General features: G+C 53.6%; 1 protein-coding gene across 1 annotated transcript in view; it reads left to right on the top strand.

The window, feature by feature from the left end:
- SMAD3 (SMAD family member 3) overlaps positions 1-19852 on the top strand; it is a 121490-nt gene extending 101638 nt beyond the window's left edge. The window contains exons 5-9 of the mRNA XM_007448134.1: positions 617-667; positions 11264-11476; positions 13509-13646; positions 16143-16287; positions 18793-19852. Of these exons, the coding sequence (XP_007448196.1) occupies positions 617-667; positions 11264-11476; positions 13509-13646; positions 16143-16287; positions 18793-18916 (671 nt within the window). The 3' untranslated portion in view covers positions 18917-19852. The remainder of the gene's footprint in view (positions 1-616; positions 668-11263; positions 11477-13508; positions 13647-16142; positions 16288-18792) is intronic.
- The last annotated feature ends 5381 nt before the right edge of the window (positions 19853-25233 follow it).

Raw genomic sequence — 25233 nt, forward strand, 5'->3', positions numbered from 1 at the left:
GGGACAGGTAGAGTAACGATATTAGAGTAGAAAGAATTGGGTAGTTAGGACTTTTTCCCACGTGTAGCATCATGTCAGTCTGGTTGCTGAGTTGTGGGGTGTCCGAGGCAGCTCAGTGAGATTCCTGAAACCTGGGGAAAAGGCTGCGTTGGTATTTGCAGGTTCTGAGCTGTGAGAACAAGACTGGTGAGGTCTGGGCAGCTGCAAGCCTTACCTTCGCTGCCTGGGGTCTGGAGCAGCTGTGGAGAGGGTCTTCCCTGCTCCTTCTGTCCCTCTGGGGGCTCAGTTAACAGGGAGGGTCAGTGTGAGATCTGTGCACCCAGGCTGGGAATGCAGCAGCCCTGTGCCCGGGGGCTTGGTTAGAAGCATCAGACCATCAAGCTGTGGAAGAGACTCCAAGGTCATCCTCTCATCCATTGGTTCCACAGATGAGGAAGCTGGGGCCCGGGGAAGGGGAAGCACAGGCAAGGATGTGGGGTTTGGTCTTCTCCTGGACCGTGGAGGCTCAGTCCAAGGTTTTCTTCCTGCCCCACCTTGATGCAAATGTTCTGTCATCTGGCTCCCCAGGCCAACAACAGTCTTTTCCAAAGTCTCACAGCTGTGTCTCACCTCCTAGGTTCTCCAAACCTGTCCCCGAATCCGATGTCCCCAGCACACAATAACTTGGGTAAGTAGCTCTTTGTCTGGATGACTCAATCCCCGTCTAGCTGTAGCCCTGCCTGGTGGCCCGTGTGTGGAGAGGGCCCTGAAGTTGAGGCTTCCCTGCTCCGACCCCCACCATCCGCCCAGTGCAGCCCATCAGGTTTCTGGTTACATTGTTTCTGGGGTCACCCACACAACGGGAAACCTGAGAACAGCGGTGGCAGGAAAGGCAGCCGTGTGCCAGGTTTGTATTTCCCCAGGGAGGCAGTTAGACACGAGTGAATGAAAAACCCCCAAACCTTGTGCTTAAGAGACACGAGGGGCTCTGGTCAGTGAGCATCCGTGTGTGGTTTGATGCAAAGCCACAGGCAGCGGTGCAAACCGCAGCCCCCGGCTTTCGGGTACTTGTTTCAGATACACTTACTTGGATTTTATCTGAGCACCTCATCTGACAACGATGTCATTTTTATTTAAAACAGTACCATATAAGGAATTTGGGGGGGAAAAAAAAAGCCAAGTTACCCATAACCCCCCTGCCCTAACACAAATATTTTTGTTTCATCTCGGTCCCTCTGATGTTTGTGGATCAGGCACATACATTTGTGCTTTGCCTTTGAGATGATAGTTCATATCCATCTTTTCCTTCTGTCTTCTCACTGTTATTTTGTAAACGCATTTCCGTACTTAGATGACTCGTTGATCATCTTGCATTATCTCATGAGGTTTTGGAGCAGCTGGGCCATCATTTCCACAACCTTCCCTTAGAGGTTTGATTTCTGGGTCATTTTTCTGAGATCCACTTTTCTAATCCAGGAGCATCCTTTGGTTTCAGTGTGGGGCCTGCCGGAGGGCTCAGAACAGATTAAATATTTGTTCAGTTTTTATTGAGGGAATTTTTTTTTTCTGTGTTGGTCTGGTAGCTTTAGAAAAATGTGAGTTTGATTCTTTTCCAGCTGTATTGCTGGGGTTTGATTTGTGGCTCAGGAAAAGGAGGAGTTAATCTCCAAGCGTGGTGAATCAGAGTGGATTGGCCTGGCTTTTGTTCCCAGTTGTTCCCAGTCCTTGACTGATAGCTGACTGATAGCATCAGATGAAGAAAGTCATCATTTGGAACGTGGGGAGCTGCTTGAAAACCTTTTGATACAGGCTGACAAGTGGGCAGTGTGAAATGTAACTTTGGGGGATCTGTTTTATCATCTTCGTAAAATAATACCACTGTGAGTGTTGGGCATTACAGCGGGAAGGTCACATTCCCGATGTGAAAGGACTGATGGAGTTGTTAAACACAAACTCTGAAGGCTGGAAGCTATGTTAACCCTTGAGAACTTAAAGGCCATGACTGTGAACTTGACTCTGGGCTTTCAGCTTTGGAGGCTGAGCCCTCTTCCCCCACCATGGCCATGGGCGCCCTGAAGTCGACAGACATCAGAACTGGTGCTTGCCTTGGCAACCCCACTGCCTGACTTGGTGGTTCAGACCGCAGGTTGTCCTGGGTGGGTGCTCACTGTGAATTCCCCTCGAGATTGCGTGGACCAGGATGACAGCATGTCTTGAACTTGGCCCCGAGGCAGAGTGCCCTGCTGGCACAGTTCTCCCTTGCCTCTCGTCTGAGGGTCAGGAATTCTTAGGCCATTTCTTCCAAAGGAAGGGACAGCCTCCAAGCCTGGTGGGCAGAGAGGGGGTGCCAGTCGGCTGGGAAGATGTGAATGTGGGGGACAAGTCAGCCAACAAGCCACGGTAGGACTCACGGCGAGACACGGGCGCTGACAGGCCCGCCTTCCTCTCTGCTTGCCAGGCCCTCGAACCCCCGCCTTCACCCATTCAGTACTATTGGTAGGGCCCCTACCGTCTCACAGCCTCTGGCATCGTAGCTGCAAGGGGATGAAAGGATGGTGATGAAGATGGCAGACGTTTCTCGAGAACTTGGCATTTACTGAGTGTTGTGCAGAGTGGCTCATGCATGTTAACGGAATCTTTGTAACAACTATCTAAGGTGGTGGTGCTGTGATTTTTCATTTTATGGAATAGGAAACCAAGGAACGGACTGGTTAATGAACTTGTCCCCTTCACACAGCTAGAAAATGGAGAAACTGGCTTTGAACTCAGGCCATGGGGATCCAGAACTTGTGCCCCCATGTGCAGCAGGACCCTGCCTTGCTTGGTCACTTAGACTAGCTCTCCCCTTTTTCACTCAGAAGAACTAGGCTCAAGGAGACACCTGTTGACTTACAGTTGGGAACAAATGTCAGGTATGAGGGCCCTGGTGTCCCATGTTGTCCCTGGCTGGGAGCCCTGCCTGCTTGCCTGTCTCTTCCTCACTCATTCATTCTCTGGGCACTTCCTGCTTGGTCACTGTATGCCAGTCCAAGTGGGGGAATTCAAAGAGGTGTTACAGACCCTGACACGAAGGTGCTTTTGGCCTTGCTGGGATAAATAAGGCAGGACGATAAATACTTTTTATATAAAACAAGAGGGGGGACTTCCATGGTGGTCCAGTGGTTAAGTCCGCCTTCCAGTGCAGGCGATGTGGGTTCGATCCCTGGTCAGGGAACTAAGATCCCACATGCTGCGCGGCACCTAATCCCTCGCGCCGCAACTACTGAGCTCATGTGCTACAACTAGAGAGAAGCTGCAACGAAGAAGAGCCCATGTGCCGCAACGAAAGATCCCACGTGCTGCAACTATAATAAAGAAATTAATTAATTAATTATTAATTAATTAAAGCAAGAGGTAGGTGCAGATGAAGTACCCTCAGGGTTCCAAGGAGCAAACCGTGGATTCCAGTGGGGACATCATCCAGGGTGGCCAGTGTCTCCTATGTATTAACTCATTCAGTCATCATTCACTGAGTTCCTAGTAGGTACTGATGCTGGTGGTCCAGAGCCGGGGAGGACGTTTAGGCGTTCACAGTCTGGTGGAGTGGCTGGAGGTGTCTGTCCACCGGTGATGCACTGTGCCTGGTGCCAAGGGAGCAGCACACAGGAGGGAAGAACTGTATGTGCCCAGGAGGACAGTGCCAAGTAGGGTGGGGGGACCTTGGAGTTGTGATGACCTGTATGAGCTGGACCTTGAAGGACAGGTGGGACATGGTGAGGCAGAGAAGGAGGGAAGGAGGAAAGGACACTGCCGATGGAAGCAAGGGCGTGAAAGGGTGGGGTGAGCTCGGAGGACAGCTGGCGGTGTGGTTGGTTGGCTTGTTGGGAGGCACAGTGCAGAAGATGAGAGCCCTGAGGGCCACCCTTATGTAGCCCTGTCTTGCCTATAGGATAAGGCGAGATGGTGGGTTCTGAGTTGTGGGGTGGTGGTTATCTGATGGCAGCTTCATAATGATCAATCTGGCCACTGTGTGGAATTTAAAATCTAGGGGAAATTACTGGGGCTACCCCCCCCCGCCCCCCCGCCCAGAATACCCACTTAGGAAGCTGTAGCACTGGAGGAGGCTGAGATGAATGCTGTAGAGAAATGGCAGCGGGAGAGGAGAGGGCGTTTAAGAGTGTCATGAATCATTGGCATTCATTGATCAGCTTTAACTGGGAAAACGATGACGCTTCAGTTTAACTGAGGCAGAGCCCCAGGAGATGGGACAGGGTTTGGGGCGAAGGGTGACAGGGAGATGCCGGTGCTTACCTGTGTCCAGGATGCGGCAGGACGGTCAGGAGAGAGGCTGCGGCTGGAGGTGCAGCTTTGGAAGCCATTAGCATGTTCGACAGCCTTGCCCAGAGTGGAGTCAGAGGCATGATTTTGTCATCAAATGAGTTTGGAAAGCCTGTGTGTGCCCCCTCCTGGGGCCCCCAGGGCACCCGCAGCGTAAAGCCTCTTGAGAGTCCTGCAGAAAGGAGGCCTGTTTGGTCCAGCGTTTCTCCCACGGGTCCAACCTCTGTTGGAACACCTTTCTCTTACGATCCCATTGACCCTCCCATAGATCTCACTTTGGAAACACTGATGAAGGTTCGGCTGAAGTCCTGGGAGTGGATGGATTCAGTGGAGAGGGAGACCCAGCTCAAGAAGGAAAGAGGGCTGAAGACAGACTCACGGGACCCCCTCGGGAAGAGGCTGAGGGTCAGGTGGAGGATGGGGCCTCAGGGAGGGGAGGAGGTGCTGAAGGACACGGTGGGCGGGTTCTGCAGAGATGCGAAGTGGGAAGGGAACTCCTCGTGAGTTCAAGGGCATCCTTTGGGGATAAAAGGGTGGTGGGGTGGGCAGCAATAATGATCAATCTGGCCACTGTGTGGAATTTAAAATCTAGGGGAAATTACTGGGGCTACCCCCCCCCGCCCCCCCGCCCAGAATACCCACTTAGGAAGCTGTAGCACTGGAGGAGGCTGAGATGAATGCTGTAGAGAAATGGCAGCGGGAGAGGAGAGGGCGTTTAAGAGTGTCATGAATCATTGGCATTCATTGATCAGCTTTAACTGGGAAAACGATGACGCTTCAGTTTAACTGAGGCAGAGCCCCAGGAGATGGGACAGGGTTTGGGGCGAAGGGTGACAGGGAGATGCCGGTGCTTACCTGTGTCCAGGATGCGGCAGGACGGTCAGGAGAGAGGCTGCGGCTGGAGGTGCAGCTTTGGAAGCCATTAGCATGTTCGACAGCCTTGCCCAGAGTGGAGTCAGAGGCATGATTTTGTCATCAAATGAGTTTGGAAAGCCTGTGTGTGCCCCCTCCTGGGGCCCCCAGGGCACCCGCAGCGTAAAGCCTCTTGAGAGTCCTGCAGAAAGGAGGCCTGTTTGGTCCAGCGTTTCTCCCACGGGTCCAACCTCTGTTGGAACACCTTTCTCTTACGATCCCATTGACCCTCCCATAGATCTCACTTTGGAAACACTGATGAAGGTTCGGCTGAAGTCCTGGGAGTGGATGGATTCAGTGGAGAGGGAGACCCAGCTCAAGAAGGAAAGAGGGCTGAAGACAGACTCACGGGACCCCCTCGGGAAGAGGCTGAGGGTCAGGTGGAGGATGGGGCCTCAGGGAGGGGAGGAGGTGCTGAAGGACACGGTGGGCGGGTTCTGCAGAGATGCGAAGTGGGAAGGGAACTCCTCGTGAGTTCAAGGGCATCCTTTGGGGATAAAAGGGTGGTGGGGTGGGCAGCACGCAGCAGCTGCCTCTGCGTTTCTCCTTTGTGGCTGGCATGTCCCAAACAGTAGGATGCTGACAGGCACGTGGAGACTTCTCCCCGGAGAGAGACAGGGCATCTCAGGACACCTATTATTTCTAGTAAAGGAGTTATTATACAAAAAGAAAGCAAGCATAGGACATCTGGCTGCTGCTTCATTTCCTCCCTCCTCCAGGCAAAAGATTGCACCTCCTGCCACAGTAAAGCCACTTGGGGTGCCTCGTGGAGGTGGCCCATGAGTGACTGAAAGGCAGCCTAGGTTCTGGCCAGGGGCAGGCTCTGGGGAGGTCCCAGGGCTTTGTTTTGCAGGGAAGGGATGTGAGCAGGTGATGTTCCTGTTATTACACATCATGCTGGATGAGTCACCTGGAATTTCCTAAGGATTTAGGTCAAGGATTGGAGCAAATGGAGGGGAAGGAGGAGGGAGGCGGAGAGAGAGAAGAAAGATAACGAGCTGGATCCTGCCGGTGAGTAAAGTTGTTCTCTGCTTTAAAGTGAGACATCTCGGGAGGGGCCTTGACTGGGGGAAACGAGGTGCCAGGGAACGTCCTGGGGCAGCGGCTGAGCTGGAGTTTAAGGAGGTGATGGTTTCCCGGAGGACCTTGGGCTGAGGCTGCCTTACTCTCCTGCCAGGAGAAGGGGGCCCTGGTGGCAGAGTAGCAGGGAGACCCCCTGGGCCCCGAGAGAGGGCAGGGGTCCACGTTACAGGCCCTACCCGATCCCAGGTGTCTTGGGCTGCTGCACAAGGCCTCGTTGGGCTTTAATCATCCATAAGCTTGGGACACTACAGGCAGGCATTTTCACGGCAGGAAGTCAGCCTGCCGGCTGGACCGTCATGCTCCCAAGGGGCCGTCCAGCTCTTAGACTTTTCCACTGTTCTTGGTTTCAGTAAACTGGTCCTAGGTTGAAAGAGCATGGGGTCTTTTCTGTGTAAAACTGGGTTTGTTGCCTAATCCTCGGTGAGACAAGTTGGAATTGGTGCCTGGCTGCTGGGACACAGCTGGCCTGGGCCTGCAGGGACCTAACCCTCAGGTACACAGGTGGCTCAGGCACAGGGGTAGAGGATATTTTCACAGCCACCTGCGCTGGGCCTTGAAGGTCGTGTCCTGGCAGATGTTGGGGACGAGAAGTCCAGGCAGGGGACCTGCACATGGGGGTTGGGGCGTGGAAGCCTCCTGGCCTGAGGCAGAGCTGCCTTCGCAGGTGAGCAGGGCGCAGACTCAGTAAGGCAGCTGTTTGTGTTCTGACCTTTAGCTTTACGGCGTCGCTGCTCCCGGCCCTCTCCCAGTACCTGCTTTCGATGTATAGTAGAAAGTTAATTTCCCCGCTCTGACCTCCCCACCACCGCCCACCGCTTCGTTTACCGGATTTGGATCCCTCGCACATGTTTTTAATAGGCATCCCTTTGCCTTCTGGGTTTTATTCTGTTTTCCTTTCCTTAAACAAAACAGAAAGTCAGTGCCAGCTTGGAATCGGGCTCAGAGCTGAAGCCAGCCAATGCGTTAGGCTGGCAGGGGGCCAGTCGAGAATTAAGTGCCCCGTGCTCCTCGAGTGGTCTGGCCGACACCGCACCGGTGGGGACAGGGGGCCGAGAACGGCTGCAGCGGGAGGCTCCTGCGTCTGCAACACCTCTGCTGCAGGAAGAGAGATTGGCACAGACTCAGCAGTCTGGCCGAGAGCAGAAGCGTTTGAAGGGAAGGCCTTGGGCACATGCCATCAGCTGCCACTCCAGGTGTGCTGAGTCCTTGGCTAGAGAAGCGAAACCACTTTCCACTGGGGCAGGTCACTTTACCCTGTAGAGTTGTCCTCCCAGAGGAGCCTGTGAGTGGCATATGTTCAGGGTTTTTAGAAGCAACCTTACATAAAATTGCTTCTGCATTTGTTGGGAAACTCTTGAAACTAGGGTAGGCTGGCTGGCTGGCTGGCTGGATTGATATGGGGGAGGAGTAGTCACCTGAAGATGTCATTTAAGATTTAGTGCCCAGGACAAGTTTGTTTCCCCTGCAGAACTCGTAAGGGTTGTCTGTCCACCAACCAGAGCCATGTAAGCATATTATGCTCCCTTTTTGCCTTGTCTGCTAGGAAGCTTGGACCCAAGCTCAGTGCTCTTTCAGGAGCTGTAACTTCATGGTTAGCCTGTTTATAGTCTTCTCTTTTCCAGGGTCCTGACTTTGTCTTGTTCGGGACCATGGTCTGGATAAGTCCTTTGGTAGGAAAGAAATGACATACATGAAGTTTAAAATAAAGTGCCATTCAAGGCATAACCCTGAGGTGGTGATCATACTTGGGTCTGCAGCTCCTCTTACAGAAATGCCTTGAGGAAGCACTGAGGGATGATGGGAGGGAGAGAGGTGAAAGGCAGGGCTGACTGTCAGTTGTTTGCAGACAACAGTAAGTGCATGGCTGTGGTGCTGTTTCTGAATGTAGGTCAGCTCGTCCAAACAGCAGTCCCTGAAATGGCAGCCTTCAGACGTTGCCTTGGCCTGACTGCTCTGTTCCCCCAGCTAGCATCTTCTTAATTATGTGTCAGGCTCCTGCATCCTGTGTTTTCCACAGCACTGTTCAGTGAGTGTCTGTGAGTTGCAGGGATGTTTAGATAAGGGCTCAGATCTGCTTGGGAGGGCCTCTTGGGCTAGGACCCCAAGCCTCTCTCTGATTCCGAGACACCTTGAAGCCTACACGTGCCCAGAATATGGTTCTGGCCCCATGTTACCCAATGGGTGGCCTGCTGGCTTCTCTTCTTTTGATGGGTGGGCTGGGTCAGTGTTCCTGGGAGCCTAGCTTGCTCACTTCTGCCTGGACTAAGCCCAGGAGGTGCTGGAAAAGGCTTTATAATTTGGAGATGAAGACTGCTCTGTTCTGTACTTGGCTAGAGAAGCCAAGGCCAGCCCAGATCAGCCATAGCTGCCTCTTCGTGGTGACCCATGCCAGAAACACCGTGACCTACATGGTCTGCTTTCAGTGGCTTCCAGTACACTGCAGTCACTGTTCAGACTGGGCCACTGAGGCCAGAGAGGGACGTCATGTCCCTCAGGTTGCACAGCATGGTCACCAGAGCTTGCCTCTGGGAATTCCCCAGTACCTCTGGCCCTGACACGTCGCCAGACCACTTTGAAGGCTTGGAGTGCACTTGGATTTCTTAGGAGGTGGTGGTGGTTTTTTTTTTTTTTTTTTTTTAAGGTTTCCAAAGCAACATAGCTCACATTTTAGTGACCACATTGTTTAGAATATAGCTTATCTCATTGGAATGTCAAGCATCGAGCAAAGCCAAAGCCGGATGTGACTGGTGTGGCTCAACCCAGCCTCGGGGGCACTGGCCGCAGGCCATGGTCGCTCCTGCCCCACCACACCACTTTCACCATTAAGTAGTGTGGGCCCTGGCAAGAGGAGGGGCAAGGGCACTTTGCTCCTTTTGGATGGAGGTCAGGACAAGAACAGGATCTTTTCAAGTTCATATAACCAAAATTATTATAATTTCTGTTAACACCATTTATTGAGTGCTTGATGTGTGCCCCGCTCTCCACTTGAATTCTCTCAGTCCATCCACAAACAGCGCCTGGTGATAAAGGAGATTCTCCACTCTGGTGACCCAGGGGGAGATGTGGACACTGAAACTCAGAGTTTAACTGGTTTGCTCAGCAGCACACAGCTGGTCTGTGTCTGAGCAGACGGTGGACGATGGTCCATCTGGCCTTGAAGCTTGTGCTCCATGACCTGGTCAAACATCTAGGGCAGTGGTTTTCAACTGGGGCCTATTTTGCCCCGTGGAAGACTTCTCGCAATGTCTGGAGGCATTTCTTACTGTCACAGCTGGGACGTTGAGATGGATGTGCGCCGCCGGCATCTGGTGGGTAGAGGCCAGGGATGCTGTGCACATCCTAGAGGGCACAGAACCCTCTCCCCACACAGACAGAATTATCTGGCCCCAAATCTCAATAGTGCCGAGGCTGAGAAACCTGATGTAGGTGTCCTGACCCTCTAGCTGACTCTTCCTGGGTGTGTTGAGTGCAGGGACATCACGGGCTGCAGCTCCTCCCGTGTGTGCTGACCTTCTCTTTACCCTTAGACGGGATCATGGGCGTAGACCCCAGAAGGAGATCTGGGCCACTTTGCCCTGCAGGGGGACCCGGGCCCCTCCTGGAACGGCTTCTGGTATTTTCTCTCCTGGGCTTTACGCACTTTCAGAGGTCTGGTGAGCTGAGCAGAGGTTCTCGTGGGTTCTCGCTCTGGGAAGTTGCCCCGCGGGCGGTGAGCAGGGGTCTTGGGCCAGTGCTGAGACTTGGCACGGCGAGCCTTTCCCATCACTCTCACTGGCTCCCACAAAGACACGCCCTGAGAGTGACCAGGCGGCTCCACGTATATGTAAGAGCCAGAGCAAGTGACTCAGGCTGGAGGTCTGAGGCGGAGGAATGAGAGCAGCAGAATCCCTGATTCGCCAGCAGATGGTGGGATTCAAGTATGCAGCCCGGGGAGCAGTGCAGAGCAGAGAAGCAGCTGGAAGGGCTGGCTGGAGTGCTGGGGAGTCCTGTCAGAGGCGTGGCACTGCTGCAAGTGAGGAATGACGAGGGCCCGGCCCAGGGCCAAGAGGATGGACCCTAAGGTGGGAGATGACACACAGACAGACGGGCAGGAGGAGGGCAGGGGTACCTGGGCAGGTGTGGAGCCTGGAACAGCTGGAGGTGACAGGAGGCGTAGGGAATTGCGGGAAAGGTAATGTGGAGGCACGTGAGGGGAAACCTCTATTTCAGGGGTTCCCACCTCTTCTGAGAACCACCCCCTCACAGGATGGCAGTTTGCTCTGAGGAGCCCTTGACCGAGACACAGACTGACAACTAGGATAAATTCAGAGCTTCTTTTAGGTGAGTTTGTGTCTTAGCCACCCCAACAGAAAGGCATCTGGATACATTTGGAAGATAGTTTCCGTAATAAGAGGCAGGGACCCAATTCACTCTGTAGACGGTGCCTAGTGCCTGGTGCCTGTGTGGCTGTAGACACAACCCCCTGGGCCGCACCAGCCTTGTCATTTCACAGGCTTGGACGCTGCCACCTGACAGGCTAGGAGTTAGCCCACGACCAGGCAGAGCCAGAAGCTGCAAGCCCTTCTGGGGGGCAGGGATCAGCATGGGTTACTCTGGGGACCTTGGGAGAGAGGCAGATGGTGTGGCCAGACTGCAGTGGGCACTCCTGGCCTGTCCGGTGCGTTTAGCCAGGTGCTTGTTGGTCTCAGGGCCTTTTGGGTTTGACCCAGCACCTCCTTGAGTGGCTCAGGGCGGGGCAGGGCCTTTGTGAGCTCAACTAAATAAAAAGCACCAAGGCCAGTGGAATGCACCTCCCAACACCTGAGGATTTTGTCCCACTGGATCCTACGAGTTTTACACAGTAAAAGGGTGGGGGGTATTCTAATGCCCTGAGAGGTGGGGAAACAGGCTTCTGGAGCATCTAGGGGACTCCATCCAGGAGCTCAGGGGCTGGGGGGGCCCCCTGACCCAGCGGCGCGGCCTGTCTCCTCAGACCTGCAGCCCGTCACCTACTGCGAGCCGGCCTTCTGGTGTTCCATCTCCTACTACGAGCTCAACCAGCGTGTCGGGGAGACATTCCACGCCTCACAGCCGTCCATGACAGTGGATGGCTTCACCGATCCCTCCAACTCAGAGCGCTTCTGCCTGGGGCTGCTCTCCAATGTCAACAGGAACGCGGCCGTGGAGCTGACGCGGAGGCATATCGGTAAGGGGCGGCCGCGCTCCCCCCCGTGACACCACCCCGCGCCCCAGCCAGCACAGCCCCTGCCAGAACCCACCAGCCACCACTGTGCACCTCCCCCGTGCCCGTCCCCCAGGCTCCGTATTGCCTTGTTTAGGGGCCAGACAGGTAGAGTTCCGGTTGCTTGATCGTTCCCACTGAGAGACCATTTCTGAAAATTTGAAAGCCACAGAGGAGGACAGTTGACTTTCTTGAGAAAGACAACCGTGCAATTCTCTTAATAAAAATACCCTTGAAGTACTGACAGGTGGACAAGTATATAGGCCACCTTGGAGGAATGCTGTTCTGTCTGTTCACTTCATATATGATTGTTCTAGGAACTTAGAAGAGGTGGAGAGACCAGTATTGCCCGCTGCCAGGACACCACTGCTGCTAACACTCTCTCCTGACACCCAGCACGTGGTGAAAGATCACTTAGTTTAGGGAGGATGAAGCCTTGCTGTGTGTCACTTGGTTTGCTCATAAAATTATCATGCTGAGGATGGTCACAGCTTTGCGATGCAGAGTCCTAGAAGGGCCACAGAGATGGTGTAGAGATGGTGGGTATTCTCAGACATTGTTCAGTGCACGCAGGGTGGCCAAGGGGTTCCAGAGTAAACTCAGGAGCTGGGCAGGGCAGCAGGGGTCTGGGCGCATGTGAACCAGAGCACCTCTGCTCTTGTTTGTATCGTATCTTGCGCCTTCACAGAAGATTTCATTTGGAGAGAGGGTTTTACAGTCAAGAAAAGTTTGGAAGCCATCGGCCTGCACCAGTGTGCCTGTTTTCCAGGGAATAATAACTTGATGCCCAGGGAGGGGCAGAGCCCTGCAAGAGGCCACACGGCAAGTGTGTAACACAGTCGGTGACAAAGGGCCCCCTCCTGCCCCTGAGCCTGCATCCTTCCCAGACAGCCTCCTACTTGTTTTCTTTTTAAAAGATCCTCAGTGGTTTACTTACCCACTTTATACTTTTCTATATTTAAATATAACATTTCAAAAATTACGCAAACATTTTTGTTCTTTGGGTCTGGGTCTTCCCACCTGCGCCTCCTGCTCTTGACCGACATAACTCCAGGGCGCCTCCTAGTGGCCCCCAAGCCTGTCAGCACCCTGGTGTCTGTGAGCCGCCAAGTCCTGTAGCACTGAGCCAGGAAGAACTGGGGAGTGGCGGGGCCGGGGACAGTGGTGGGACGAGGAGGCAGGCCTGCAGCGGGTCACCTGGTTTCCATCCCACTCCACGTTGCGCCTGTGAAAGCTGGCTCCATTCCCCGGCCCTCTGGGCCTCTGCCCCCAGGAGTGGGAACAAAGACCTTCCAGGCAGGACAAGAGAACATCCCCTGGCTGAGCAGACACTCATTGTCAGAGGGTTTATGTAACTTGCTTGAATTGCAGAGCCAATTTAAAAATAATTTCTGTCCATCTGGAGTGGATTTAAGAGATGAAGGGAAAGTAAATGATATAAAGCTATGGAATGTTTTAGAAAAATGCATCGAGGGGAGAAAGGTACAGGAGTGGCACTAATTAAGCCATCCTGGCAGTGAAGGGCTCCTGGGGTATCTGCTGCCTCAGGAGGAGCTCTGCAGGCTGACTAAATGAGTTTCTGAATCTTGGAGGGGGAAGGGACCTAGTAGCAGCAGCAGCAGCAGCAACTACTGCTCACCAGGCACTTGCTGTGTGTCCTACAGCAGCCCCATGAGGTAGGTATTATTGTTACCCCCATCTTACAGATGAAGAAACTGAGGCTCAGCGGCTGAGTAACTTGGCCGAGGCCCATGGCAGGTCATTGGCAGAGGCTGCTGTTAAGACTTACCCATGCTCTTTCCTCTCGTCGTCTGCCTCCCCAGCTTTGGCAACCTAGCGTCACCCATCACTTCCCCGTGTGTTTAGGCTTGGGCTCTGGGCCCCGTTTGCCTGGTGACCCTGGCAGAGAACCAGTCACTTGGAGCATCGGCTGCAGTTCTGCCTCCTTTGGTAGCCTCAGCTGGTGCCAGGACCTCTCTGACCCGAATCTCTGTAGGGCGAGGCGTGCGGCTGTACTACATCGGAGGCGAGGTCTTCGCAGAGTGCCTCAGCGACAGTGCCATCTTTGTCCAGTCTCCCAACTGTAACCAGCGCTACGGCTGGCACCCAGCCACCGTCTGCAAGATCCCACCAGGTACCACCACCAACATACCCACCCTTTCCCTGAGGTCCTCTCCTCTGCGGCACATGCCTGGGATGCTGGAAAGGTTTCTTCTCTCTTACCTTTTCTCCTCATTGGTGTTTGCATTGACAATCTGGAGATGCTTCCCTTGGGTTTTCTCTCTGCCTTGCTGTCTTATTGTGACCTCCCCAAACCTTCGGGGAACAGACGCAGCATCTGACAGATGTGCCTTTGATCTCTGGGTACCTGTTTATTGCCTGTGTGCGTAGATGCTAAGATAGTATGCCTGCTTCCTTCCTTCTTTTCTCCCTCCCTCCCTTCCTTCCTAAAGCCATGCCAGATGCTATAGGGGGATGGAGGGGTGCAGAAGTCCGACTGCTGTCCCCACAGACCTTACCCATGAGCTGAGTGTACAAGGCAAAGACACAAATGCGTTTAATACAAGGGAGGGTGCTACGCACCATGCAAGCAGCACAGGTAATGTGCTCTTGGATCTAAGGGGAAAAACACATTTAACTGTTAGGATGGATCAGGAAAGGCTTCATGGAGAAGGCATTTGGGCTTGGAGCCGTAGGTAAGCATTAGGCGTAGGGTGACGGTGGGGCGGGGACCGTGAGGGCATTCCAGGCAGAGGGAACGACATGGGCGAAGGCCCAGAGGTGATGGAGGGCAGGGCACACGTGGGCTGCACTCTGCCTGCAGTGGAGGCCGTTTAAAAGACAGTCGGGAGACATGTTTAGAAAACACGATGGGACCAGGCCACGGAAGGACATGAGAAAGTTTTGCGTTTATTCAGGGGGACTGTTGAGGGTTTTCTGAGTAGGGCTACGAATCCCACCTGTACTCCAAGGGGTGGCAGGCTCACCCCAGAGGGTGGCTTGGACAGGGCCAGGCCTGGGTACATGACCAGGCAGGTGGCTGATCTCATCCAAGGCCTCTTTATTTAGAAAGCTGAGGCAGAAAGCCCCTGCCGCAGCCCACTCCTCCCAGGGCACGCAGCCGCAGAGTGTGGACTATGCCCGGTGGGTAGTGTGTGTGGCTCAGTCCATTGCCTGCGGCACGTGTGGGGCATGTCTTCCTGCTCACTAAGTAGCAGTTGATGGTGGAGCAGTGGGTCATGGGCTGGATCAACTCAAGAATGCAAAGAGTTTGAGATGCTCGTGGTGCTCTCCATTTCTGGAATGTCGTGTGGTTGCGTTTACAGAGCACACGGCTATCTTGGAGCTCACTTAGTCCTCACCAGTTATTCTAGCTCTTCAGGCGAGGAGGCATGCTGAGGAGACAAGGTCAGAGAGGTTAAGCTACCTGCAAAGGACACAGAGCTAGTAAGTGGCTGAGCCAGGATGAGCCTAGGGCTGTGTGCTCCCCTGCTGCTTGCTGGGCGGGGGACCGGAACTCACCTCGGGCCCTGCTTCACCCCTCTTCCCCTCAGAGAAAATGAGAAGAGGAAGTCCAGATGTGCACTTGGCTTTCTACCCATCCCCCGGCCCCACCCTCTCCCTCTCTCTGGCTCGGCAGAGCTGGCTGTGATGCTGGATGTTATCTCATGGGATGTCAGAGCTGGGGGGCCTCTGAGGCCAGCCTCTCCTTTCACAAGGGAGACACAGGCTTAGAAGAGAAAGTGACCAGCCCAGAGTCACGCAGCAAGCCGAGGGGCACAGTGCTGGCCTGTTAGTGTCACCTCAGTTCACCTATTTTGGGCATTTTCGGCATGTGCTTTTTTTTTGTCTTTTATTTCTCTGATTGACACATTCCTGGCACTCAGGCGGTAGGACTTTGAACAAGAGATTTACGGTAAACTTTGTGTGTGCCTGTCTCTGGTTTTATGCCTGGAGTTAGGTACACACCTTCACTTTGCCGAGAATGTCACCCCACCCCAGCCTCGTGCCCAGAGACCGAGATATGGCCCAGATCTCTCGCCGCCTCCTGGCCCGGGCAGAGGTGGATTTGTTGGAGGAGCCCAGGTGGAAGGTGCCCAGGACCCTCTGCCGAGCTCCTGTTGGCACGGCAGGCTGGGTAGCCTCTCAGCTGGCCCGTCTCTCTGGTGCTCCCTCCATCAGAGGGCAAGGACTCCTGTTCCCCAGGAGGTCGGCCATAACCCATACACCACGTGGGCCTTCAGGCTCGTGACCCTGCCTCTGTTCCCTGGAGTCCTGCCTTGGCCCCTTCGCCCAGGGCAGGGCCCACCCCTCCCAACCGTCTCCCTTGTTCCTGGGCTCACTTTACTGTCTTCCTCAGCCTTCCCACAGCTCTGGGAACTGGAGCTTATGGGCCGCTGTTTAACTCTCCCCCCTCACCTGTGTCAGCTGCATCTCCCCATCAAGGCAGTGATGGCTTCAGGGGCAGGGACCACGTGGGCTCGCCCCCAGTGTGGTGCTGAGTGGGGAATCTGTGGCTAGTACGGGAACGCCGGTCCAGGTGACCCGGGGGGTGGGGGCTTGAGCCGGGAGAGGAGCCCCGGCCGAGCGCACTCCTCGCCCCCACGAGCACTTTCTGTTCTGTTGGCAGGGTGCAACCTGAAGATCTTCAACAACCAGGAGTTCGCCGCCCTCCTGGCTCAGTCTGTCAACCAGGGCTTCGAGGCCGTGTACCAGCTGACCCGGATGTGCACCATCCGCATGAGCTTCGTCAAGGGCTGGGGAGCCGAGTACAGGTCGGGGCTGGGGCGCCTGTGCCCGGGATGCGGGGACTGCGGGTGGCTCAGAACACAGAGCAAGGGCTCCCCAGAGATGAGCTAGGCCGGCCCTTGCCCCGAAGAGCAGAGGGACCAGGGTTCCGAGCGGGGCCGAGTCCCACTAGACAAGGAAGAGCTGAGCAGTGCTCGCCCAGTTTCTCAGGAGCTGGGAGCGTTCCATCCTCACCACAACCCTGGGTGGGGACGCTGGCATCGCCCCCATTGTACGGATGAGGGAACAAAGGCCCAGGGAGGGAAAGCGGCTAGCCTGAAGTTGCATCATTTGTGGAAAAGCTGAGCCTAGAACTGTGTCCTCTTGGCGTCTTCCTGGTTGTTCGTTTTGGGCAGATGGTTTTAGGAAGACCCTCTCCGGGGAGTTAAGTCTTCATCTCACTGTTCCTTCTCTCCTCTGTGGCTCCATCTCTGACCCGGTGACCCTGAGGATCTAGGATATTAAAACTGAGAAGCAGGGAAGGGAGGAAGAGATTTGGGTAGTCAAAGGAACAAAACTTACTTGCTCAGAAATGATTTTTTCAGAATTTCTGAGATACTGGTTTTTTCAGATACTGGTTTAAACATGGCACTGGTCAGGGGTGTCCCTGGTTTGCTCTGTCGAAACTCTCGGGCCACTCTGGCGTGGGCTTAGAGAAGCCCGTTCCTTTTCCTTCCACACCTGGACAGGAGTTTCCCCTAGAGGCAGGTCTGTGTGCCCAGCCCCGACTCCGCGGCAGACACAGAGGTGCCCACACGTCAGCTGGAGCCAGCGCCTCGCAAGTTACTCTCCCCTTCTCTTCATTTTTCCAGATGTTTGGAATCCATTTTGTTTTGCAGTCATTCTGCACCCAGGCCAAACCCATTTCGGTATTGGCTCTGGGCCACCATTTATAATGAAATCCAGATGAGCATGACTTATGGAAAGTCAGATTCTCATTAGAGGATTTCGGTCCATAAAATCCTCCTCTTTCATTTACCGTACTTCAGCTGCTGTTCTCCGTGTCTGCCCCACAGTGCCAGGGAACACAGCACCTCGGTCTCTGGGGGTCTCTCTCAAATCCGGGATGAATGACCAGTTGAGCTATCCGAGTGGTCAGCCGTCGGAGAACTTACAACCCAGTTATAATGGCCTGAGATTAGCCCAGGCCCAAAGGCCCAGCCCAAGGGACGTTTTAGCTCACCTTTTGGCCTTGGCTGAATCATTTAGGGAGCAAGAGTTGAAAGGTTAGAAAATTAATCTTCTTTTTAGTTGGGGAAGGGAAATATTTAAAGATGGACCCAGTGGAAAAGAGCCAGAGGGAGGTCCGTTTGTTCCTGTTAGCACTCAGACTGCAGTCCAGAGGGCCACACTCAGGCACCCAGGTCAGGCAGGCACGCCAGGGCCGAGTCTGCAAGCCCATTTCTAACCCTCCACTCGGGAGAAGCTCAGGCCGAGCAAGCAGGGTGGTGACCTCGGGCCAGCGGCTCTTGACCTGGTGCAGCACTGCAGTCCTCCAGGTTCAAGTGCTTGGGAAGAGGCCCCTGCTGGCAGAAGCCTTTCCCTGGGGGCACTGTGTCACCGTGCAGGACATACTGCCAGCACACCCAGTCCTGTGCAGCCCACCACGTCACTGCCACCTGGCAGCACCGCAGAGCAACCTAACTGGTGGTGCGGCCCCTTCCCAGAACAGTCTCGCCCTCCTCCTGCCTCCTGGGCCAAGGAGAGTAAGGTTTCACCCCTTCCTGTGAGGTGGCTGAAAGCAGAGCCCAGGCCTCTCACCTCCAGCTGGCACCAGCGCCTCCGGCCTCAGCAGATAGCCTTTGCTCAGTGGAGGCCTTTGGGAGCTTGCCTGCAAGCTGCGTCATCAACCAGCCCGAATTTAGACAAAGTGCTTTGGGGAAAAGAAACGTGTGGTGTGCCTTAGTTTTTTCCAGTAATTGTTCCACGGCTTGCTCTGCTCGTAAGATTTTCCAAAAATAAGGCCATAGATGGGAATTGTATCAGCACATCGGGGACCGACAGCATGTGGAGTCTGTCGGCGCCCTGTAAGAAACACCCCTCAATCAGGCAGACGCACGTCATCGCGGCCTGCTGGGGGTGGGTCGGGGCTGAAGGCAGGGGAGCTGTAGGTGCCCTCTCAGGACAGGGGGACCAGAGAGACCTTTGCTCTGGCTGAGGTTCTCCATCAGGAGCCCATCAAGGCAACCGGGGGGCCTCTGGGGTACCCTGGAATTTGCCTTACATGTTTCTCTTTAAGGGGGCCCCTTCCTTCCCTGGTGCAGGAGAACCTTCCCTGATTTACTCAAAGCCCTTCCTGCTTGGAGTTTGGCCCGGCAGTTTCAGCAAGTTAGTGGCACCTCCTCCAGGACAGGGTCTAGCAAGGCAGCCCGTATCTCTGGCTCTGGGAAGAAGCCTGTCACCAAAGCAGGAAAAGGCATTCTGACATGTGTGTGTGTGCTTCTGGACATTCTTAACATCCCCCAACCCACCCCTTTCCCAATGTCTTGCAGGAGACAGACCGTGACCAGCACCCCCTGCTGGATCGAGCTGCACCTGAATGGGCCTTTGCAGTGGCTTGACAAGGTCCTCACCCAGATGGGCTCCCCAAGCATCCGCTGCTCCAGTGTGTCTTAGAGACATTGGGTGTGAAGGGGGAGGGCGGGGAGGGTGGGCTTGGGGAAAATGGCCATGTAGGAGGTGGAGAAATCAGGACTCAAATCACGGTTGTCAAAGAAGAAGAAATTTTTCTCCCTCAACCAAAGTGGCACGAGCCTGTTTTACAGAACATGAAAGCAGACCCAGAGATGGATTTTTATGAACAGCTGTGTCTGCTGAACACATCTGCCCTTTGGCCCTGGTGTGAAGGGCAAGAAATGGCTTCTGCTCTGGTGGCTTGAGCAAACAGGTAGTATTTTACCACCAGCCCCCTCCCCCCAGCCCCCTTTTCTTTTAATGACAGCAAACTTGAGATGTCACTGCCCAACAGGAAGGCCCTGTGGTCAGGACCAAGTGCGGAATTTGCCTTGGGCACTCTAGAGGCAGGGAGAAGCCGGCAGGCAGGGGTATGAGCGCGCACCTCGGGCCCAGCCCTCTTCTTCCAGTGAGCATTCCTGAACCCCAGCAGCGGCAGACCTTGCACCCTGGGGGCTGAATTGACTTGGGGTGGGGAGGGGTCTTGTCTGTCTCCACCCCTCGGGGAGCATACTGATTGGTGTGAGCGAGTGTGTCCAGAACCGAGCACACAGGGACCTCCGGTGGGAAAAGGTGGTGACATCTCTTCTTTAAAAACACTCTTAACGTTGTCTGCATTTTCAGCAGTTGGAAGGATCTGTTGAGGCTCCAGCACGTAGGAAATGTATAGTTTGTAGCATCACGTTAATCTCAAAGAGATTTGAATTGTGTGAAGTGTTCCCGGGAAGCAGGAGGCAGTTGTCCGTGACGGTGTTCAGGCTGAGGCAGCACCACCACGGTGCGTGGTCTCCGGTCACCTGTAAGAGCTCGCTCCGCTTTCTCATGCATTCGGCTACATTGGCTGATGTAGTCAGTTGCGTTAATTAAATGAACGTCATCGTATGCTCTTTTAAACCTGTTTTATATTTAAAAAAAAAAAAAAAACCCAAAAAACTCTGGGTTGGCACGTTGATTGGGAAACCAGAGGGGGACCCAGCAACTTCTCCCCCAAAGTGAAGCTTTTCCAGGTTTTGTTGAGAAGACACCTGCCAGCACTTTTGGAAGCTGAAATTAACAAAAGCAAATTCACCAGGAGGGAAAGATCTCAGGCCAACACAAAAGCAAATGAAAGGGCTATTACAATTTTTTTTTTACACCTTTGAAAATTGCAGGTTTGGTGCAAAGAGGTCTGTCATCTTTCCCCTGGGATATGAGATTATCTAGCTCACAGTAGAGGATCATCAGTGACAACTCTAGCAGTTACAATGTGTAATAAGTACTGCTCCCAGTGGCAATTAGTGAGGAAACTACTATAAGTTATTTCAACTGGAAAAAAAAAAAAGAGCCCTCTTCTACTGGCCTTTTGCAGAATGCAGCAGATGGAATTGCCACTTGCAATTTGGTACTTTATACTTTGCTGCTGTTTCTGTATGAAATGACTTATCCCATATTTTTGCATGGATTTCTACCAGGAAAAATAAAGGGATTTCCTATGGAAGTCCTGTCTTAATTGCAGGTGAAGGGAAGAAAGTGTACACTTTTGGCAGGTATAAACCTCAAATGTGATGACATTTCTGATGCTATATGGAGATGCTGGGGGCTTCCTGGGTGCCTCACTTGCAGGAGCCTAGGCCTCTGAAGCTCCAGCCCTCAAGTTTCCAGGTAGGAGAGCTGCTTGCCAAGCCTCCAGAGGACACAGGAAGAGACAAGAGTACCTTGCCAGACCTGGACCGGTCTTTGCGCAGGACTGTCGACACAGAGCCGGAGACAGTGTGTAGTCCCTCACTCCACCTGAGGGGGCCAGATACTGCGAGTCTGAAGTTCGTGCCTGGTATGAAATGATGGTGGACTGCTTCTTTTAGATACAGGAAATCATCTGAACCTCCTGGATGTGTGTTCCTGCTCCCAGTCAGGTCTGAGACTCATGGTATGACTTCTTATTCCATTTTGGCCTCGGCTGAAGCCATCGTCGTGCCCCCTCTAAAAGCCATGGGGAGCAGTTTCTGAGGGCCCGCGTTCTCCACCTGCTAACGCGATCTCCTGTGAGGGCTTCCTACGGCGCACAGCTGTCCCCCAGGTACTTGGGAACTGGCTTCAGGTACAGCCCAATTTGGGTGATCTTGTTGGTCACATCTGGCTGCATTTGGATGGTGTCTTAGAACCCTCAGTGCTCAAAGCTAAAGGCTACTTCTAGGAGGCATGAAGTTTTAATTTTGTGCTTTTCCGAAAGCTACTTACTTGGCCCTTTTTCTTTCTAGACTAGACTAGACTGCTGGAGGAGGATGAGAGGAAAAAGTGGGGAAGCCCACCTTCAGCACCATTGAAAAGAAATTTGGTTGTACCCAGAAGTTAGGATCTGGTTTCATTCCCACCATAGAGGCTGCGTAGGTGGCTCTGAGGCACGTGTCATATTAGTGTCCTTCAAGTCATAAAAATACTTTTAAAATCCTATTGCCTGAAGGCATTTGGACATTGAAAAACTTAAAAGGACAGCTGAAAGGGGCAGGAGGAAATCAGGGCAGTTCTGGGGGGTGACGGTGGCTGTTGGAGACCCTTTTCAGTGCCGTTGTCCAGGCTGCACAACGTGCCTTGTTCCCCTGCCCCGGGCTCCCCGCCAGGCCACCTTCACCTTGCGGCTTGTGCTGACGCTGACCTGAGTAGCTACAGCGCGGGGGCCCTAGATCCTGGCCTCAGCACCTCCCTCAGGAGCCAACTTGTATTCCCTTAACTCTCCGCCCACTGCCTCCCCCCTCCTAACTTTATTTAGTACTTGGAGCCTTCCAGTGCAAGTAGGTAGCCGCCCCGGCGGTTCGGGTTACAGGCCTGTGCTGGCCAGTCTTCTCTGCTGGCCACCTTCCTGGCAGGCTGCAGATCTGACATTCTGAGACAAGCCCAGAGTCAGGAGCAGGGACTTGGACTCTTAGGAAGAACAGACATGAGGGCAAGGCTGCTGGCAGACTTTTCCATTGTCCTTATGTTGTCTGTGCTGTATTTTTTTATTTACCATGGTGATTATTTTTTTAAATCATTGTTAATGTATTGGAATGAGCTGTAGCACGTATCTTGTGCTTTTTTGTTTTCTCCATCTCCCTCTGGCTTCCTAGAGTTTGGACGTATTCCAGGGCTAAATGCTTTTACTTACACCGCAGAAAAAGGTTTTCTTTAAGAAACGTGTGCATGTCATGCATGTATGTGAGTAGCCTGGGGAGACGGCAGATATGAAATCTGATTTCATTCTCAGCCCCAAGCTGCCATTTCTGAGGCTCCGTGAGGGTCTCTGCGGGGTGAGAGCTCACATTAGAGCTCTCATTAGGCCACTCTCTGTAGTCCTTAAGAGGAGGGAGGGAGGGACAGGAATCTGCAGACTGCTCAGGGGACTGTTTACCAAGGGGGTTACCCAGTAGCAAGAGAGGGCATGAGTTTGGTTCTGGGCCCTGTGTCTTACTGTGTGACTAAGTGGCACAGTTGGGAGTTTTTCCCAAATCTACATCTTTGCTAGAAGAAAACCTCAACACAGCTAAGTCGTACCATTTTTCTTTGTGTGGCACACATGTTCCCTTCTAGAACCCCTTCAAGTAAAGAGTCTTTCAGGAGTATCAGCCACTCCGCAAGTGGGTGGGAAAGCAGAAAAATGTATGGATCTAAAAGGAAGGTGATGGAAGAGTGGGGAAGTGACTTGCTCTACAGGCAACCTTTCAGAAACGCAGCTGTCACGTGCAAAACCTCGCGTATTGTGTAAACTGGATTGAGAAGTTCTCTCAAGTGATCCTGTAATTTTTTTCTTTTATGCTAAAGTAATGTACACTCGAGCATTCTGGTGTTTTAATATTTATGTAATAATTTCTTAAAACCATTCAAGACAGATAACTATTTAATTTTTTGAAGCAAGTTGGAAAAGGCTCTCCTCCCAAGGACAGTGGCTGGGAAGAGACGGGGCACAGCCAGTTCCAATCGCTGGTAGAGGGTGCGCTGGTTGGTAGAGGGTGCAGCGGCTTTTGGGCTCAGCACCTGGAACGACCGACCCAGGCTGGCTTCCCACGTGGCAGCATGTGACACAGGCAGCTCGGAGTCGAATACAGGCCCTGACGTGGGGGCCTCTGAACCAAGCCCCTCTCCCTCCCTAGGGGTGAGAACTTATACAGAGGGATGGGAGCCATCTTCCTCCAGGAAGCCTTCATTTCACCCTCAGTGCTGCTGTTGCAACGAGGCTGTTCTGGGCGGGACTCCTGTTCGGGTGTGCGTTTGGGTGGGGGAAAAGAACGCGGAGGATGCTGATTACCTTCCCTTCTCAGCCAGCCTGACCTTTTAAATACCTTTGTAAAAAGCATGTATGTATTTATATAGTGTTTGTTTTAGATTTTTCTAACTTTTACGAGCAGAGCACCTGTTTAAGCATTGTACCCCTATTGTTAAAGAACTGTGTCCTCTCGCTCCTCTCTCCCCTGTAAGTGCCCTTCTAATAAACTTTTCATTGAAAAGCTGCTGGGCCAGAAGCTCGCTCTCATTCTCGCTGCCATGTGGGTGGAGAGGAGAGGTTAAAGGGCCCCGGGGGCTTCAGAGAAACGTTGTCTCCAAGCCCAAGTGCACTCTGACCAAGGATGTGCCAGGTCGCATTGTGCCACAGCCCCGCTGCCCTCACTCACTCACCGAGGGCAACACGCGGTGCCAGCCAGTCCTGCAGGGATAGCGGGAGCCTCCGGGTCAGGCACGTGAAGATGTCAAGTCTCCCAGTTGGCACGTCTCCCACCCAGCACTGCACAAGTCCCAGCAACGCTGTCTCCGCGTTGTTACTTCGCGTTCATTTCCCTTGTATTTGAGAGCCTTTGGCAAGTGAGTGGACGCCACCGGATTAACCTTGCCACAGGCAATGGAGGTAGGTTTCAGGTTCCGAAAGAAGCAGGTTTCCACACTCTCCAGCTCACATGACTTAGCTCCTGTGAAAATCCATTTTAAATTCCAAACGCCCAAGGAGAAAGAGACTTCAAAATTGTTTTCCATGGCTGAATCTTACACTGACCCCAGCTGATGTGGCTTAAGAAACAGGATGATTAAAATGAATAAACAATTTGGGGGAGGCGGAAGGGGCCTGGCGTAACTCTCTAGCTGGGCCACTTCTACAGCAGCCTTCCCTCCCAGGACCTCACCGGAGTCCACACATGCTGTACCAGGAGGGAGGCAGATTTCCCAGGAATGGCACCCACGTGCCTATACGTTTGGTCTCCATGAACTACATCAAATCCCTACCTTCGTTGTTATTTGGCCAGTTCTAGCCTCCCACCCCTAAACGACTTTCCCCAAGGTTTCATCTAGTCACTCTCTTGGCAAATGACTCTCACTTCCCTACCTCTAAACCAACCTGTTCCTTGAGCGCCACGACTTTAAATTCCAGCTTCCTGTGAGACGCGGTCCAAAACAACTCCCCCAAACTGAATCATCTCCCGTCTTGCCCAAGCAAGCTCCCTTTCCTGACTCTCTGTGTCGATCGGGAGCCCCCCTGCCGCCCCACCTTCTCCAAGTCCTGAGCAGCTTGACGCTTTGCTTTTCCTTGCTCCCCCCCGCCCCCCTCCTCCCACCTCTGCAGCTGCCCCCGGTGATCCAGCCTCCCTTCTGGAAAGGCCTTGACTGTCCGCTCTCCTCTTTTTCTCAGGCCTGCACCTCCCCCCCCTTCCATGGGGGTATCCCCAGACCAGTGTACGCACTCTTGACATTGCTCCCTGAGAGAGCTCATCTGACCTGTGTGATTTCAAGCCACATAAATGCTAAGGACTCCCAAATCAGTATTTCTAGCCCAGACATCGATCCCCAGCTTCAGACTCATATCCAACAGCCTGCTGGCTACTGGTACGTGGAGGTGCCACAAGTACCTCAAAACTCAGCTTAAAAACCGAAGTCATCCTTGCCCTTACTGAACCATCGCCCTCTCTTGGCCTTCAGTCCCGCTTTATCAAAATCCTTTCCTCAGCCCATGGCCACGAAGCCACAGTCATCCACCACTCCCTCACGCCCCACATCCGACCAGCCCTGTCCCTCCGCGCGCTCGGCCCTGTACTCCAGGCCCCCTGTCACCTGGACAACTGCATGGCTTCCTAACCACTCTCCGAGCCTCCAGCCTGCTTTCCCATAAATGTACCATCCACACTGCCCCCAGTGACCTCCCTGACCTTAGACGGCCCGAGTCCACGGCACAAATTCTAAGGCCTTTAACATGGGCCACGTGACCCTTACCACCTGGCCCCTGTCCAGCTCTCACAGCTTGCTGCCTCGCCCCTGCAACCCAGCGT

This window comes from Lipotes vexillifer, unplaced genomic scaffold (genome assembly GCF_000442215.2).
Source record: "Lipotes vexillifer unplaced genomic scaffold, Lipotes_vexillifer_v1.1 scaffold713, whole genome shotgun sequence".
In the NCBI taxonomy this organism is placed as follows: domain Eukaryota; kingdom Metazoa; phylum Chordata; class Mammalia; order Artiodactyla; family Lipotidae; genus Lipotes; species Lipotes vexillifer.